Source organism: Gopherus flavomarginatus, chromosome 3, assembly GCF_025201925.1.
Source record: "Gopherus flavomarginatus isolate rGopFla2 chromosome 3, rGopFla2.mat.asm, whole genome shotgun sequence".
NCBI lineage: Eukaryota > Metazoa > Chordata > Testudines > Testudinidae > Gopherus > Gopherus flavomarginatus.
In genome coordinates this window covers 240,406,534-240,426,173 of record NC_066619.1, presented here as the reverse complement: position 1 = coordinate 240,426,173, position 19,640 = coordinate 240,406,534, and the positions used below count along the sequence as shown (strand labels likewise).

The 19,640-nt window shown below is 42.2% G+C and overlaps 1 protein-coding gene across 1 annotated transcript in view; it reads left to right on the top strand.

The window, feature by feature from the left end:
• Window positions 1–19,640, top strand: part of NSUN7 (NOP2/Sun RNA methyltransferase family member 7) — a 63,358-nt gene that overhangs the window by 9,568 nt on the left and 34,150 nt on the right. Inside the window, exons 3-6 of the mRNA XM_050947598.1 lie at window positions 538–886; window positions 7,044–7,102; window positions 17,241–17,371; window positions 19,481–19,633. Of these exons, the coding sequence (XP_050803555.1) occupies window positions 592–886; window positions 7,044–7,102; window positions 17,241–17,371; window positions 19,481–19,633 (638 nt within the window). The 5' untranslated portion in view covers window positions 538–591. The remainder of the gene's footprint in view (window positions 1–537; window positions 887–7,043; window positions 7,103–17,240; window positions 17,372–19,480; window positions 19,634–19,640) is intronic.

Below are 19,640 nucleotides of genomic sequence, written 5' to 3'. Positions count from 1 at the left end.
CGTGCAGGTGTGGTCCCCATGGAAACTGCTAGCTAAAGCAGATCTTGGGTGTGCATGAGCCACAGCTACACAAGATCCGTTTTAGCTACCAGTGTCCATAGGGACCACACCTACTCCCTGAGTGCCCTTGCACACCCCAGGATGCGAAGGGTGGAGTGGGCCCAGCCATCTCTCCATTCCTTCACCAATACAAATTTAACAGGATTAGGACTCTGTAGAAGCAAGGAATGAGGGTAGATGATGGAATCCATGTGGACAACATATTTCAAAGAACCATGGTTATTATAAGGTAATTTGTCTGCATTTATATATTTATAAAAGTAACTTTGTATTTTAAAAAAAATACATGAAATAACATTTTGACTTTCACATTGGATAAAGTTGAGTGTGTCAAAGTTAAGCACAGAATTGGAGCCTAGATCAGAAATTTTTAAGCATTTCCATTAAAAACCATGAAAATGAAGAGAAACACTTTAATGAAACTGAAAACTGATTTTTAACTTAATTTTAATACAAATTTTTCTTGTTTTTGCAGAGAGTGGGATTCTGATTTGTCAAATGTTATTGTGCTGACAAAGCAACAGGGAAAGAATGCCAAGTTCCAAAAGTAACTTGATGTTGTCAAGTGACATTTCAAATTTCAAGGAAATGGCAATTTCAAATGAGAGAGAGCCTGTTGAAAAGAGTGCAAGTCTTATTGAGAACAATGGCTATCAAGACTCTGTATACATAAATGCAGCTAAAATTTTCCAAGGCATTCGTAATGAAAAGCCTCAGGATAAAATATTGGTAAGGTATGGTAATGAACTAGTGCCATCCCTACCGGATTTTAAAGATGAATGTTCCCAGCGCTCATCCTATGAACTGGCGTTTAGTGCTGTGAAATGTAAGTAGAAACTCTTTCTCTATATTGCTAGCAGAAATGATGCAGTGCAGAAAATATACAAAACTACATGAAGTATTTAGGTCATGTATATCGATATGATCATATTTATTGATGGGCAGGAAGGATGGTTCAGAAGTTAGGGTGCTAGCCTGTGAGTCTGGGATTACGTGGAGATTAGTTTTAAATTAACTAGCAACCGAGGACTGTTGAAATTGATGGCTGGTCATAGATAGTGTATTGGGAAGCAAGGTGGGCAGCTGTATTTATGAGAGAGCCAATGTGTATATTTGATCAGCCATGTCCAAGTGCTTTGGAGGAAACCCTTTTTTTTTAATCTGTTACACTTTTTGTGAATATTGTACAAATTCTTGTTACAAAGCAAGACAACGTAAAACAAAGTACTTAGTTTTCATTGTTTAAGGTTTTGGTCTGGTTTCCTATAAAGGAAAAAGTGTGAATTCTGTCCATTTCAGCAAGCAATAAATAAATAAATAAATAAATACATTTTACTCCCCATGCAAGCTGAACATGCTAAATTGACCATTATTAACTGAATCAGTCATCCAAATTAAGAATCTGATTCTTCCCCTCGTCTGTTATTCCTTCATGGGAATAGGGCCACTGATTTTGAACTGAGAAGTTGATTTATGGGTTCTTCTTCCATGTGGTAGGAAGGGGCAGGATTTGGCTCCTGGGGAGTAGAATGAGATTTGACCTTCAAAATATGCAGAGCTGGGATGAAGGGGGGACTGAATGGAGGCCAGGACTACAGATCGCCTTTGTCTCCACACTGCCTTCTAACATACTTAGCCCTGTGAGAACACAGCTGGCTACTATATGCCAAACCTTATCAAACAGTGTGGTCGGGTACATTCCTTATCTTGATGACAGAGTCATATCACATTGATTGGCTAATTCTGTGAAGAACTGCTCTAGTCTAGATTACCTTTAGACTACCAGCAAGACTGAGAGAGCGGCATCTGACTGAACAATTGTTACTGCTCCTGGCTCAAGATCTCGCTAGTTTTGCTACCTTATGCTCATAGATATGCAAGGTAACAAGCCCCTCACCCAACCCCCAAGAACAGACAATAGCTTAAAGAAACTATCAGTTTGAAATACACTACATCAAATTAATGTGCATTAAAAAATAGAGGCTGAAAAATAGACCTGTGACTGTTTCATTAGAGGAATCCTCCAAAGCCACCCTGTCAGTAAGAGGGAAAATAAAATAAAATGGACAGTCTCATAAACATAAGAATAAATTAATGCTGCATCCTCACCAACATGGAGTTCAAGTATTCATATTGTTTGGCCACTTGTAAATAGTGTCAACTAGTTTTGTTCAGCATTTGCTGGCTTGTAGCAGTAACTTCCCAGTTTACAGCTGACATTTCTGCTGTGTCCTCTAATTATACTTTCAAATGTAATTTCACTCCTTTTCTGTGACTGAAAAAACTAAAATGCCGAAGTCCCAGATAACTAGACTCCAGCAAAGAGAGAAATCTTTCCAAAAGAAAACTGAGTAGAAAAGAGGAAAAAATTAACAATGGCTAAACTGGCAAACATGGCATTTCTCTTTAGAAACTTTAGAGACCAAACAAATGACCAACACAAGTTGGTCAAGTAAAAGATATTACCTGATCCACCTTATCATGCTAGTCCACTGAAACATTACCTTTTGGCCATTGCAAGGACAAAGAGTTACATTTTGTGTCTGTACTCACTCCAGAAATACACACATGAGGGAGAGACACTGAGCACTGGCATCTTTTGTGGGATTTTAACAGTAGATGGTGGCAGGCTCAGCACTTGCAGGATTTAGTTCAGTATGATTGCATCACAAAAGTGAGTCAGTATAAAAAATGAGAAGCCATTTAGTATCCATGGGAACTACCTAAAATATGTGGTGACATCAGGTTTCCCTGGATCAAATAGAAAAGAGTAATTGTTCGTGACCAAATGCTAAGAAACTTTCATTGGGTAAAATTCAGAGGATATAGTAGCTAAACAATAGAAATTTGAGGAGAAGAAATAGAAGTGCATTCCTTCTCCCTGCTGCTATTGTGACCTTTGCATCTGAAAGATGTAGCATAGGCATCTTTCATCCAGCTCTGAATCTAAAAGAAGGCTAAGAAACTGTTACTCTCTATTCTTAGTGATGCAGTGTTGCTTCTAATGTAGGAACAAAAATAATTTTTTGTGGTGAGGGGAACAGAGCACCAGAAAATGCAATGAACACAAAATATAGTATAGCTGAGAACATCTTAAGGCTATTTTCTGGCAATCTTCTTCTCAAAAGTCTCGTGCACTAAGTGTGAAATTAAGCACACTCAAGATTACTAACAATGGAAATTGCTTGCTGAAAAATTCAGAAAACTGAATTGTTCTTCACTGCCTTATGTATAACCAAGGGTTAAATTGTGAGTTGCATTGCATGGATGTTAATGGAGTGGGCAAGGTAGAAAAGAGGAGTAAAGGAAGTTTATCCTCTTGGATTTGGCCATCCATCCAGAAGAGGCGGAGCCAATTCCTCTTCTCTTCCAATCTGGTTAGCAGAGCTTAGCTGGTCCAGACAAGCAAAGCCCTTTAAAAAGATAGAGCTGAAGTCATTTGTGCACGTGCTATAGCAGTGCTTTCAGCGATGTTGTGCCTGCATTGGGCACAATACTTCTGCCCAAACTAACATGCAAGCCAAAGATAGTGTGCTGTTTTCTGCAATAAGTAGATGTCTGCTAGTCCTAATCTGTGAGTCAGAGATCTGAACTGCAGTCATTTCAGTGGAGGAGACTAGCAAGCAGATTAAGTCATGGAAGGAAGAGATTTAGCCCCCAACCTTTCACTGAAGCAGCAAAAAAATGACAAGCAGAAAATCTGACACCAGATGCCTTTGGCCCTGAAGAAGAAGCCAAACAAAAGCAAAATGATTGATGACTTACTTATTGAAGTGCTTAATATTTAATTCATAAAACAGATTAATTCGAGACCTACCTTCCATGGTGCACGGCTGGTATGGGTGTGGGGGTTTGGCAGGGCTGGCAAGGCTTCCTACCCGGCTCTGTGTCCCTGCAGCTCCTAGGTGGCGGAGGCAGGGGCCAGGGCAGGGCTCCGCTGCTCCCGCCACAAGTGCCAGCTTCCGCAGCTCCCATTGGCCGGGAACCACTGCCAGTGGGAGCTGTGGGGGCAGGGCTTGCAGGCACTGGCAGCATGAAGACCCCTCAGACCTAGGAGCTGCAGGGAGGCCATGCCAGTAGGAACCAGGAGCTCCCCACCCCAAGGTAAGTACCTCTTGCAGCTCCCAACCCCTTCCCCTAATCCTGAGCCCCCTCCCATACACCCAAACTGCTGCTGCTGGCCCAAGGGCTGCCTGGCTCGGGCAGCCAGTGAGCCAGTACCAAATGCTGCAAAAGTCACGAAGGACAGGGAAAGTCACGGAATCCGTGACCTCTGTGACATACTCGCAGCATTACCTATGAGATGAGAAAATAATTACACCTCATCTTGTCCCTTTGCTACTGAAACCAAGGGAAGGGTATTCATCAAAACAAACAGTGGCTCTAAACCATTCTTATACACCTGGGGGAATTCTGCACCAAAAAATTAAAAATTCTGAGCACAATATTTTAAAATTCTCCAATTTTATTTGTCAAAATAATACAATATAATCTTACCAGTTTCAATTATTTTTGGTCATTTATTTCAAAATACCTGTGAGGAAGTATGTCTAATACAAACAACAAAAAAGATTCAGGAAATGTTCTTTGACAGATAGATTCCTAACTATGCATATTAATACAGAACTCTGAGTAATAATTCATTTAAACTACAATACAGAACCGTATTTCCTGCACCCCTTAGAAGCAGTGCAAAGGCTTGGGGGGAGTTAGGGGTAATGGAGGAACTGAGGGAGAGGGAAGTAAATTGCTGGGAAGGAGCCTGGGTGTAATCTGGAGGGTTGTTGGGTGTGGGCGGGAAAAGTATGGAACAAATTTGCGGGGGTGGGTGAGGAGGGATTGTTAGGGAGCTTCCCCCATGCAGACCCTGGCTGACCCCTAGTCTCTCCCATTCAGTCAGGCATATCTGCCCCTGTTCCCTTGTGTTCCTGCATCCCCATCTGTCCTTGCACCCCCCCTCCACATGTCCTTCCACCCCCATTTAGACACCCACTCCCCCCATCACCATTTGGCCCTGCACCCCCTCCCTGTGTCCCCATGTGTCTCTGTGCATCCACTCAGCCACTCCCTGGCCCTATGTAGCTCTGCACTCCCTCCCCCATCACCATGTGACCATGTACCTCCCTCCCCCTGTGGTCCTGCGCCTCCAATTCCATTCAGCCTCTGCACCAGTTTGTCCTCCTCCACTAGCCCTTATGAGCCCCCATCTCCTGACCTTGCTTGGCAGGCGCTGCGAAGAAGGCAGGATCTTTCTCTTCCCTAGTTGACTGGGAGCTGCTGCTGTGTTCTATTGCCACAGTACCCTCTGGTGGGCAAAAGAGGGCACCACTGAAGTTTTCTGCTGGGAGCTGCTGCTGTTCTTGTGTCACAGTGCCCTCTGGTGGGCAAAAGATGGAACTATAGCAATGTTTTGGCAGAAGCTTTTTTTCTGCGCAAAAAATTAAAAATATGCATGGCTCATTAATTATTTAATCCCCCAGCAGTAATTCTCCTCACTCTTTGGTTATGCTGGGTTACGAGACACAGGTTGCATTTGGGTGGATATTTTTTTTTATTTGGTATGTTTAAGGTAAATGTTGATTATCTTGAGTACTTGTCTCCTGAGACATCTGTCACTGCATGCCCTTATATACTGTGAGTGCAATTTAGCTGAATCATTTTATGCTTCCAAACTAGACTGGATAGTCTTCTCACTAGCTAAGAATACTACTGTATCTTAGAGAATGTCTTCTCTTCCTCTTTTCTCCTTGCCACCACCCCAAAAATATACTTCTATAGAAGAAAAACGGAGGGATGTCAGCAGACATTAGGAAGTCTTTTTAATCTTCCAACTGTACACCTGTTATTTAAGAGTGAATAAATGAATTATGGCACAGTATCAACACAATCCTTTAATAAAGTATTACTTAATGTAAGGGTGCCAGAACTGAACAGTCTGCTTCATTGTAAATTAGCAAGTGCAGCAATTTTCCCAGTGTAAAGTGAGGTTCATAGATCTAGCAGCAGGAGGCAGGGCTTTCTTGTCCTTTCATTTGCTTTTCTGATGAGGGCAAGTGCAACAGTGGGCAAAGCTGTCTGAAGCCATTTAGTGATGTCAAACAACCTTGCAGTAGCGACACATTTGAACAAGTGTGAGCACTGGTTCATGCTGCCTCTCCTTTATGGGCATAGAAGTCTTTAATAGTCATGCATACCATTCCATAACTAAATACTATTGTGGATTTAGTTGCGTCAAAGGTACCAAGAAAAGTATTCTCTCCATGGCAGGTGTGTGGTTTTTTTTAAAAGTAATATGCAGGTACAGTGCAGTAATATAAACCTATTTTCTTCAGAAGAAAATACTTGTAAGTGCTCTGAAAGAAAAAAGTCTGAAGCAGCATTAGTGAATGCTGTGTCCTAGAGCTGGGAATGTCATCTACCATTCTCATTTCCAGGGTTCCTCAGAAGATGAGTGAAATTCTGGCCCCATTGTTGCCAATGATGTCAATTTTGCCATTGACTTCAAATGGGGCCGGGATTTCACCGTATGTCTCCGGAAGGGGGAGAGAACTTAAGCCATCCCCACTTCTATAACTAATAGTGTATATGGCAGACAGGCATCTTTGCTTTAGGGAGCCACTATTGGGAAGTCTATAAAGTAGAAATAGCTATATTGAAATACTTGAGGGATCAAGACACCCATGTAACTTTAATATATTTATAAATTTAAGCATTTAAGAAACCTAATGTACGTTTTAAAATGTTTTGCACTGAAATTATAATAATCTGACATGAATGGCAGATCTGAATTCTGCTACCTTGATATTTTACTTTTTGCCATTAAATTTGTACTTTAAGCAATATCAGATTTTAACAATTTACTGTGTCTTTAAACTGTTAATTTATTTTTCAATCTTTGCCTTGGTTATGAATTTTATTGACTTATACTACAAACTTTACAGTATTGTACAAATGTATTTAACCAGTATTTTCTTCTCTCTCAGATCAAGATCTACTTGAAAATATATTGTTAGATAGCTGCTTTTACCCATGTCAGTCAATAGTAAGTAACTTCCTGTTAGAAAGTAAGCTACTTTATAATGCAGTTCAGTATTATATGTATCTTGCATCTTTTTCATTCTGAAAGATACTGAAGTACTTTTAAATCTTATTTTACATTTTGAATATTTATACAATTTAGACCTGTTAAGTCGCTGGGCTAAATTTTCAGCTGGGGGGGGAGGGAGGAGAGGGGTATTATAAATGCATACAACAGAAAAATAGTTGTACAAAGGAACCCACTCATACTGAAGACTCAGCCATTTATGCTTGTCATTTGTAGCCATGCTTCAAGTTTTTGTAAGGGTTTGACAACTCTGAATAGCCAAAATGTTAAAGGAAATACTTAAACTAAGAAGTTTGAAAATGTTCTGAAGCTTATTATACTCTGAATTTTGAATTAATTTAGTGGCACTAACGGTGTGGAAATTCTGACAGCTAAAGAAATTCTGGAGTCTTCTGTTTGCTCCTCAAGAAGGGGGAGGCTCAGCAGAAACTTCCCTCATGTTGTTACTTCAGTCAATTTCAAACCTTTTCTGGAAAGGCAATATTTAGAGATGAGGACTCAGGATAACATTCCCATCTTTGTTGTGGCCTCTTTTTGCAAAATATAAGGGCAGAGCAATTTAAAGAAGAGGATTTCCCTGGATCACAGAGGACAGCAGAAGACAGCCATAGGCTGTCTTTGGTGCACCCCAGCTCAAGCTGTGATGTGTAGGGCCAGAGCAGCGTATGTAGGCTGTGGCTGCAGCATGGAGTGCTGCAGAGATTCCATCAGTGCAGCAGCCGATATGGCAGCCTGAGGAGGCTGCTGTGACTTACACAGGCCACCAGGGCTGCCTGTTACTTCAGGAGTGTCTCCAGTCCCCAAAGCAGCCCAGGATCAGGAATCTGGCTAAAAGTCTCCTTTAGCCCTCATAGACTTAAAGGCCAGAAGGGACCATTGTAATCATCTTGTCTGGCCTCCTCCAGTTGCAGGCTAGAAAACATCACCCATCGACCCCTGTAATAGATCCATAACCTCTAGCTGAGTTACTGAAGACTTCAAGTTAGAGAGTCCACCATTTACTCTAGGTGAAATCTACAAGTCACCTGTACCCCATGCTGCAGAGGAAGGTGAACCCCCGCACGTCGGGGTCTATGCCAGTCTGCCCTGGGGGGGAATTCCTTCCTGATCCCAAATATGGTGATCATCTGGACCCTGAGCTTGTTGGCAAGTTTCACTAGAGAGACACCTGGGAAAGAATTCACTGCAGTAACTCAGAACCCTCCCCTTCTAGAATCCCATCGCTGGCCGTTGGGGATATTTGCTAGTAGCAGTCACAAATGAGCCACATGCAGTCTCATCATACTGTCCTTTCCAAAAATTGATCAAGCTCAATCTTGAAGCCAGTTAAGTGTTCCCCCCCACTGCTCCCCTTGGAAGGCCGTTCCAGAACTTCACTCCTCTGATAGAAATCTTCATCTGATTTCAAGCCTAAACTTGTTGATGGCCAGTTTATATCCATTTGTTCTTATCAACATTGGCTCTTAACTTAAATAACTTCTCTCCCTCCTTGGTATTTGGCTGTTTTGTCACAGAGAGCAATCATCTCTTCCCTCAGCCTTCATTTTGTTAGGCTAAACAAGCCAAGCTCCTTGATTCTTCTTTTGTAAGGTAGATTTTCCATTCCTCTGATCATCCTCGTAGCCATTCTGGAATACTGGAACAGGTGCAAAGATGAGGTCTCAACAGTGCCTTGTAGAATGGTAAACAACATCCCTGGTTCTATTGGAAGTACCTCGTCTGATGTATTCTAGGGTTGCATTAGTCTTTTTCATGGCCACATCACATTGGTGGTTCATAGTCATCCTGTGATCTACCAGTACACCCAGGTCTTTCTTCTCCTCTGTTGCTTTCAACTGATAAGTCCCCAGCTTGTAGCAAAAATTCTTGTTGTTAGTCCCTAAGTGTGTGATCTCTTACTTTGCACTATTACATTTCATCCCATTTCTGTTAGTCTGGTTTTCAAGGTCATCCACATCTTCTTTATGATATTCTGGCTCTCCTCCATATTGGCATAGATTTTTATTAGCACACACCCACTTTCTATGCTAAGATCATTTATGAAAATCTTAAATAAGATTAGTCCCAAGACCAGTTCATGAGGATTCACAGGTAATCCCCTTCCAGCTTGATAGTTCACTTTTTAGTATAACCCACTGTAGTCTCCCTTTAAACCAGTTCTTTACCCACCTTTAGATTTTTGTATTAGTCCTTAATGAATAGGGATCGCTCCTCCACCCCCTCCGCAAGATATCAGGAACAAGGGAAGGTAGCAAACAAAGGTCATGAAATATGTAAGGAGATGGGTATATTGTGTATGTTAGTTGTTTGTTTTAGCCTAATAAATATTGGTACTTTGCCTTAACTCTTTGTGTGGCCTAGGGAATGGCAGAAACTCCTGCTGTCGACCTGAACCATTTCTTGCTACTAGGCACTTGTCAGTGTACCAGTAACCATGGTGTTAGAACGCTGAGACAGTGTCTAGAGGGCAATAAACCGGGTCAAGTGCCTTTGTCACTGAGCCATGCCTGTGGTCTTTCTTTATGAATAACATAAAAATCTGCTAAACTAACATGCTGTGCTATCTACTAATAACATTGAAGCTTCCAGGGCAGAAGCACTGAGCAGCCTAAATAGCGCTACCAAGGCAACACCATGCCAGCCTTCAGCACTCAACCACACTGCATAGTACTATCGTGGTCTTTTCAACCAGCTAGCTGTGCAGAGCTGGGAAAGCACATGGGGAAAAAACATACTTGCAAGTCAACTGATAACACAAGGCAGGATAGGTTAGGAAATCTTTCTGTATTAGAGACAGGGAATTCAGAGAGGATTCACAACCCCCCCCCCCCCCTTCTTACCAGGTAGCTGGACTCTTTTGTTTCAAGGATCAGGTTTCCTTCAGAAACTGATCGGAAATCTCAGCTAACACTGTTTCCAGAAGTGTCTACTAAACACGAATGCCTGCTTTGAGGTAGCTAGGGTCTGATTTTCAAAGTATTTAGTGCTTACATTTTCATTAACTTCAAAAGGTGCTGAGCCCAGAGCTCCAGCTGCCTACAAAAATTAGAGGACACTCCTGAAAATATTGGCTACAGTCTGCTGTTTCATCAGTGAAATTATGGTGATAAGGCAGAATTAACTAATGCTTGTAAAGCACTGGAAGATCATCAGATGGAATATTTGAAATGAGAGGTATTATAAATAAATATAAAAATTGTTTTAAATTAGGACACTTTCTCCAGACAAAGTAACACTTAACATAGAGTCAGGGAAGAAAAATCCTCTCTGCGATGATATGCTCAAGGATGTCTTTTTCACCGGGGACAAATTCTCCTGAGAAGGGTGGACAGCTGTTATTCTTTTGCTCATCTCCTCTGCAAGAAAAGTACCCTGACTCCAAGAAGTCATGCACTTCCTCTTAGACAAAATAACAACACCTCCCCGATTACATTCAAAACCGAAGACTAGATTAAACTTTCCTTAAGGCCAAAATTCTCAAGCAAGTGGGCTCTTGCAGGGAGCTATCACTTATGCTCCTTTGTGCTCTTATCTACAGTAAAATAAAAACCTTTGACAAAAAGGTCATATTTCCTTTTAAAAAACAAAATAAAACTGAACCGAGCTTCGACTAATTTGGAACAATGCTTAACCATGTTTTCTTCTTCGAGGAGTGTGCCTGTGGGTGCTCTGCTTTAGATGTCTTAACGCCCTGTGCTTGTAATCTGATATTTGTAGTAGCCATGTCCCGGTTGGCCGCGTATGCGCAGCAGCTGTCTCACACCACTCTGAGCGACTACCTAGCATGCGCAGCCAACTGTCCCCCCGTTCCTTTTCTATCACCTTTGGCTTGAGTTGGAGTGATAGCAGCTCCCCTTACACCTTTAGATATTCCATTATTTTGTTTTTTTCCCCAGGCTAGTAGCCTCTTATTCATTTATTTCTCCTTTTTCTTTATCTTATTACATTTTTTTTTATTTTACTGGTTGTCCCTCTTCCCCTTTCCCACCTCACCTCCCAGGCGGATACCAGCGAAAAACAGAAGAGGGACAGGCGGACCTCCTGGTTACCTCAACACCAGGGACTCTACTATTCGGCACTGATGGTATCCCAGCTAGACTGGGACCCAGTCTAGTTTTTACTCCTTTCGACTCAGCCCCTCCTTCCTCATTGCTGGAGAGAGAAGATGATGAGACAAGGATCTACACCCCTTGCCATTCCTCATGTAAACTGGGACCCTCTCAGCATTGTATGTCTATGGATGCACAGGGCTGGAAGCTTCCACCATTGGTACCACCTCCCGTGACCTTTCCACCCAACTGGGCATACTGAGACCTGTGGGCATTATATAGAGCCCAAAACCTCAGGCCGCCCAACCCACCTAAATCCAGAACAGCTGGATCCCCTTCACCTTCTGCATCAGCCCCCTCAGAAGCGCTGGATGAGGAACCTGAAGACGTGCCAGGGAGTGATACCATTCTACCCACCCACATTTCGTCATCTTCATCAGACAAAACAATAATGCCACCCTCCCCCTGACCTCCGGGGATGATTTAAAATCCTTCCAGGACCTCTTCAAACGAGTAGCTAAATCCCTGGACATCTCGCTAGCAGAGCTACCAGAGATCCATCACAAACTCACAGATATACTTCAGGCATCCCTGTCAGCGAAGTTTGCATTGCCTATTAATGTAGCCATAATGGATCCATCAAAAATAATCTGGCAGACACGTGCTACGGCCCCACCTTCTTGTAAAAGATCTGACAAGAAGTATTATGTGCCTACAAAAGGAGCTGAGTTTTTATTCACTCACCCTACCCCAAATTCATTGGTGGTAGAAGTGGTTAATCAATGGGGAAAGCAACATTAATCTAGAACCACCCTTTATGACAAGGACTGGAGGAGGCTAGACCTTTTCGGGCAGAAAGCCTACTCATCGGTTACCCTCCAATTCCACATAGCCAACTAGTCGGCCTTACTAGCCAAATACACACACAACCTGTTCTCTCAAATGTCAACTTCTGTTGAACAGCTCCCAGACTACAGATGAGAACAATAAGAGGCTAACATCGCGGAGGGTTCGCTTATCGCCAGAATGGCCCTCCAGGTTTCCTTCAATTCTGCAGACATGGCAGCATGTTTGATTGCTACGTCCGTTGTCATACATTGTGCTTCCTGGCTACATCTGTCAGGTTTCCGAGGGAAGTTCAAGCCACAATCGAGATCTTACCTTTTGAAGGCCAAAAACTCTTTGCGGACAGCACTAAAGCGTCCTTGCACATCTTGAAGGACTCACGGGCCACCTTGAAGAAACTCGGAATTTGTCCCTCCAAATAAAAAGAAACAGGGCAGATTTTACAACGCACAATTCCGCATTGGCCAATACGCTCAACCCCAATGACACTATGACCAGCACCGCAAACAATGTCAGTCTGGACACTGGCAGCCCCAAGATCAGCCATCCATGTCTCAACCATCTACTTCCAGGCAAACATTTTGAAGTGTTGGTCGAGGACATGAGAACCTCACATTTCCTAATTCGGGATCTTACATCTTCAGCCCATTTGGAGACTGTCACCGTATTACCCAGTCTGGAAGACCATCACTACAGACAAATGGGTTCTGGAAATTATGCAGCAGGGTTACTCCATCCCCTTTATTTCTATTCCACCTATCCATTCCCCTTCCCCGTCCCTCCTCAGGGACCCCTCTCATGAGCACATGTTACAACAGGAAATAAACCATCTACAGTTAGGTGCTGTGGAACCTGTACCAGTTCAACACAGGGGGAGAGGATTTTATTTCCATTATTTTCTCACTCAGAAAAAAATTGGGGGGAGTGGAGGCCCATCATGGATTTATGGAAACTCAACAAGTTCATAAAAACACAACCTTTCAAAATGGTGACTCTATCCACAGTAATTCCGACATTGGAGAAAGGAGATTGACTCTCGGCCCTTGACCTACAAGACACTTACTTTCATGTTACCAGTCACCTGGCACACAGATGATTCCTGCACTTCACCCTAGGGAAACAACATTTCCAATAAAGAATGCTTCCTTTTGGCCTGTTCACCACCCCAAAGGTCTTTTCCAAAGTTCTTGCCGACATGGCTGCTCACCTCCACAGGCAGAAGGTGATGATCTTTCCGTGTTTAGATGACTGTGTTCTAAAGGCACCAATGCAACAGGCAGCAACCAATGCCACTTACACAATAATAACCCTTTTTGTGGCCTTGGGCTTACAAATAAATCTTCAGAAGTCCACTATGATACCTACCCAACAGTTGGAGTTTATACTGGCAATCTCAACATGACAGTGAGATTACCCCAACGCGTCCTCACCTTAACCAATCTAATTACAACAGTTAGAGGCAGCCCACAAACATTCGCCAGAATATGCTTACAAGTTTTGGGGCACATGGCGCTGCAAAGTTTGTTGTAAAATATGCCAGGCTCCACATGAGATGTTTACAGGCCTGTCTTCTCACTGTCTGTAGTCTGCACAGACACTCCCTCAACAGATATCGCACGATGCCTCGCAGAGTAAAGCACTTGCTCATATGGGGACACACCCTACCAATGCCTGCTCAGGTGTTCCCTTCCTACAAAAAATTCTATCTGTGATGATCACCACAGATGCTTTCCTCCTGGGTTAGGGGGCACAGTTACGCGACAATACCATCCAGGGTCACATCCAATCTCCACATAAACTTACTGGAGCTAAGGGCAGTCCAAAATGCTTGCCAGCACTTTCTTCCTCTAATTCACAACAAGACTGTAAAGAGTCTCATGGACAATTTAGCAACCATGTTTTATATAAACTGCCAAGGGGGGCTCGATCATATCCGCTCTGTTCAGAAGCAGTTCGTCTCTGGCAATGGTGCATCACCAACAGCATAGACATTCTGGCAACCTATTTTCCCGGACGCCAGAACGCAACAGTGAATCAACTAAGCAGAGACATCTCCCAAACCCACGAGTGGGAGATGGATCCTGAAATCCTCAAAACCATATTCAAACAATAGGGATTCCCCACTGTAGACCTCTCTGCTACTGCCCACAGTGCCAAGTGTCCTCAGTACTGCTCTTGGGCCGGAGTGGGATACAACTCTCAGGGCGACGCCTTCCTTCTGTACTGGGACACTCCACTGCTGTATGGCTTCCCATCCAATCCCATTACTGAGTCATGTCCTTTACAAGATCTCCACAACAGAACGATCAAAGGATCAAACTATACCCAAACAAAGACTATCCAAATGAATATCGCCAGGTGTCCAGTTGTGTTACCAAAACAACAATCTGCCTGCTCCCTCACGAGTTTTCACACACTCCACAGAGCTATGTTGACATCTGTTGCCTTTCTCAACAATGTGCCCATCACAGACATTGGTAAAGCAGCTACATGGGCATCAGTTGATACCTTTACTAAACACTACGCTTTAGAACAACAATCAACTGTAGACGTTCAGTTTGGACTCTCAGTGTTAACCAATGTACATAAACCAACTCTGAAGCCCCTCCCCTCCACTGAGGGGCACTGCTCAACAGTCACCTAAAGTGGGGCACCCACAGGGACACTCCTTGAAGAAGAGAAGGTTATTCAACTTGTGCAGTAACTGAGGTTCTTCGAGATGGTTGTCCCTGTGGGTGCGCCACTACCCGACTTTGGAGTTTCACACTGATCCTCGGGATATAGAGAAGAACCTAGGGGAGAGTTGGCTGCGCACACTAGGTAGACGCTCGGAGTGATGCGAGACAGCTGCTACACATGCGTGGCGAACCTGGGCACTGATTCTACAAATCTCCGATTACAAGTGCAGGGCACTGAGATACCTAAAGTGGAGAACCCACAGGGACAACCGTCTAGAAGAACCTCAGTTCGTGCACAAGGTGAGTAACCTTCTCCTCAATGAGGGTTCTCCACTGCCCCCCCCTCCTCCCCCGGATGAAATTTTCCTCACTGCATTTTTAGGTCTAGGTATATTTAATCCTAGTTTTGTGTGTGTGACGTGTGCAGACAGGGATGCACTGGATGACGTCTTGAGGTCCATTCCAATCCTATATTTCTAAGATTTCATGATTTATATTCAAAGAAATAATGAAAGCTGCTTGGAGGTAAGGTGACCAGATGTCCCGATTTTATAGGGACAGTCCCGATTTTGGGTCTTTTGCTTATATAGTCTCCTATTACCCCCTCACCCCGTCCCGATTTTTCACACTTGCTGTCTGGTCACCCTACTTGGAGGTTAGCTTTTTATCATAATATTTCATAAAGTTATCAATAACTTTGTCTGCAGTTTTGTATTAAAAGCTATGTACTTTACGAAACCTAAACCTTCACATTCTTACTGCTGGATATTAAATAAGCTAAGCTGAAATTTAAAGGAGCAAAGTTAGTATTGTGGTTAAGACAGGAGACTTAAGTGCCCAGGTTTGAAAATTTTAGCATAATATCACTTAAAGCCAAATTTAGGCACTTAAATAAGGGGTAAGCATCTCCATATCTCATTGACTTAATGCAGTGGTCCCCAACCTTTTCGTCTGGCGGGCACCAGACGAAGGACCGTGGCGGAGGTGGAGCACCTGCTGAAATGCCACCGAATTTCTGCGGCATTTCGACGGCGCCGCCTCTCTATGATGTCACTTGTTGGCGGCAAGCAGCGTCATTGAGAGGCATCGCCGCCGAAATGCTGCAGAAATTCGGCAGCATTTCGGCGGATGCTCCCACCGGCCAGGACGCAAGCACATTTAGATGCCCCCATGGGTGCCATGGCACCCACGGGCACCGTGTTGGGGACCCATGACTTAATGACTTCAAACTGATCTTACATACTGTGCACCTCTGAAAGTCAGGACACTTATGTAGGTGCCTGAATATGGATTTTAGGTGGCTGACTTCAGATATCCAAGTTTGGAAAACCGTGGCTACTTAATATCTCTGCACTTAAGTCTGCCGATTAGTAAAATAAAGATATTTTCCTAATTCATGGGTTTGTTGTGAGGATCAATTCCTTTTTTTCTAGTTAACGTACTTTGTATACTTATACCTATATATATATATATATATATATATATATATATATATATATATATATATATATATATATATATATATATACACACACACACACACCATTTCTTACCTTCCTCTTTAACTTACGTGTGAATGTAGTGCACATGAATGGTATTAGATTTACAGTTCAGGGGACTGAAGGTCATACAACAGATACAGTGTGGCAGCGGTAGTGCCACCCTACCCTGAGTATGAGCCTCAACTCTTACCTGATGAGAGAACTTCTGGGGCTGAAAGTAATCTATTCATGCTCATTCAGTCCTGGATGCCCCTGCTTATTCGAACAAGATTTTGAATTAGTGTCAATTGTGGAAAATTTCTAATAAGAATGCTGAGGACAGCATGGAAATAATTTTTCTGCGGTAGCAGTGGTTGAATCAATACTGATTTTTTAAAAAAACCTTACACTTTGAATGTTATGCAATAAAATGAAAAGCTATTAAAAAGGTATTGTGTGCTTCTCTTAGCTTGAATATTACTGACTGTACAACAGTCAAATTCTACTTCTAAAATGATCTTTATAAACAGGAAAATGTGAACACTTTTGCCAACAATTTAACATTTACAGCCGCCTACTGTAACTTTTCTGTTACCGGTCGGATGAAGAGGAATACCATTCTAATATATCTGCAATCTGCTGCAAAAGAGAAAAATATAGTTGGAGGGTGAAGGGAAAATTATAATTGTAAAAAAACTCTAAATGAAAGAAATGTAACCAGTTTTTTCTTCACCTTAGAGAACTAAGAGTTTGGGTGTTTCAATAAAAATAGTTAATAAAAGTCTGTCTTATTGATGAGAAGGTAGGCACTTAAAATCATGTCTCTACCTGTTTTTCATTCAAAATAAGTCTCCATAATACATAGCGATCTCCCTAAAAGAACCACTTACGTCGATTCTTACGTGTAGTCCTGATTAAGACATAGTTCTTCTGTGAGTGTAGGGGTCTGGAGGTGGGTCTCTTTGCATGATTAGGACCTGTTTTGTTTCCGTTTCTCTAAATAGTTATTTTCCTATTGCAGCCAGATGAATTGACCAGTTTAATTGTTGTAATGTTGTATGACCTCCAAGATCGAAAGTTTCAAGCCCGACAGATTTCTGATGAAGAGGAATCAATACCAGAAGTCAGAGATGTAGAACATTATCTCTACAGGTATATGTTATAAGTAATTTTCTAAGTGGGCATAAATATAGACTTATATAACCTATAATAGGTTTTTAAAATTGCAAATATTGTAAACATCTGTTTTCCTCTCAAGCCATAGTGGGCTTCTTTGAAGATGATTTGGTTTCAAAGAGAAGCTTCTGGATTCCTAAAGTTAAGATTAAACTTGTATTTAGTCAACACTGCTGATGGAATACGTTTGAAGTAAAAATGTAGTGCCTTATTTCTGTTGCTTATCTGATGGAAAAATCCAGAAAACCTCAGACCAAGTCAATATGAAAAAACATTACTCCATCATTCAATAAACAGATTCAGAAAGATGTGCATGGTGTGGTAAAGAACCAAGGAATCCCTGTAAAACACCTAACAGCCTTGCATTCTGCTCTACCATACGTCTTCTAGGTTATTTTAGAGGTACTTTCATTAGACATCGAACAAAGATTCTGTTAAGTCTCATGTTTAAAGTAATGCCAAATGTTTAAAGTATTATTTTTCTTCTCCAACCCATTATTGCCACCCCAACAATTGGAAAGAAGGATGGTCTAAAGTACAGTTTAGAGTGCTAGCCTGGGAGTCTGGAGACCAAGTTCCCTGCTCCCCACAGACTTCAAATACAACAAAATCTGTCCCGACTGGTCAAAAGAGCATACTAAGTATAAGACAAGAGACCATAGGTTGATGTAACAAATAGTGGAAAAGTATGGTAGCGAGACAAAACTGGTCACCATGAAAAGCAGTGGTTGCAGCACACCAGATTCATAATTATTGTCTATTTTTTGTAGGCATTGTGGTATTGCAGAGTTTTAAGGAGAGTTTTGAAAAGGGACAATGTTTATAGGAGCTCCTATGTATGAAGGGTGACATAGGAGAAAGCGTGAAGGTGGTGGGTTGAAGATTTAACAAGTGGTCAATGAAGGCTCGCATAATTGGCATAGTGGACGTATGGGTCAGCATCTGGATAGTGTATGGGATACTAAGTCCTTAAGGGTATGTCTGCACTGCCGTTAAAAACACCTGCAGCTGGCCTGTGTCAGCTGACTCAGGCTCATGGGGCTTGGACTACCAGGTTGTTTAATCGTGGTGTAGATGTTCAGGCTTGGGCTCATGAGCCTGAACATTTACACTGCAGTTAAACAGCTCCATAGTCTGTGCCTCATGAGCTCGAGTCAGCTGACACAGGACAACTATGGGTGTTTTCAATTTCAGTGTAGACATACCCCATAAGCCAAGATGAATTCAGGCTTCATCAATGAGCCATGTTTCAAGTTTAGATGACCAAATGAGATGCTGCTCAAAGTAGATTGTACAGATACTCAAAATATGATACCTGCTAGACTGTGTTCCTCAAGCTTTGGAACTACCCTTCCCACATGGGTAGGGTTCAGATACATGCTTAGTTCTACTGGACTCTGGGTTTGGTTCTTCCCTTTCTGGAATTCGGATGCTCTGCTGAGCTCCATTCCTCCTATCTGGTGTTTTGGTTCCACAGATCAGACAGTGGGGAGAAATGCTGGTACACTTCCAAGTACCATCCACTTGTGACGCCAAAATGATATTACTCACAATATGTTAGTCCCTCTACTTTTTTATGTGCTTTGATCAGCCATGAAATAGCTAACAATTCTTATGTTTAAATTATCATCATTGGGCATTAGAGTTAACACACCATTTATGAATGAGGCAGTTAATATTTCTTAAAAATGATTGTTTCAGGCTCCTTGGAAATTCAGATTTCATTGCGTTTGGTTATAAGTGTATCGTGTTTTTCAGGGTTTTCCCCTTTTCACCTGAACAGCTACACACTTTCTTTCTTTCTTTTTTAAAATAGAAGCTGAAATTCAGGAGGTTGGGGTGAGACATGGCTCAATTTGAGTCAGTTGTATGCTTAAGTAATATAGTCTCAACTATGCATGTTGGCTTAGACTTCAAGCTCCTTGGGGCAGGGACTGTTTCATACTACATTTTTGTACAGTATCTGGCAAAATGGGACCACACTCTTGATTGTGGGCTCTGTGCATTACTGCAGTATAAATGTTACATCATCATAATGAGCTATAATCTTCTAATCTGGGTAAAGCTATCATTTTATACTTGTAGTTTTAAGACCAAATTGGCTGCCGCTCTAGCAAGATGTCGAATCAAACATGATGCTCTTTCAATTGAATATATTCTACCAGAAACGCTACGGAAACAGGAACAAAGGGCTTCTGCTTTACCTTTGTATGCTTGGATAAATACATTAAAAAGCAGGTAAGAT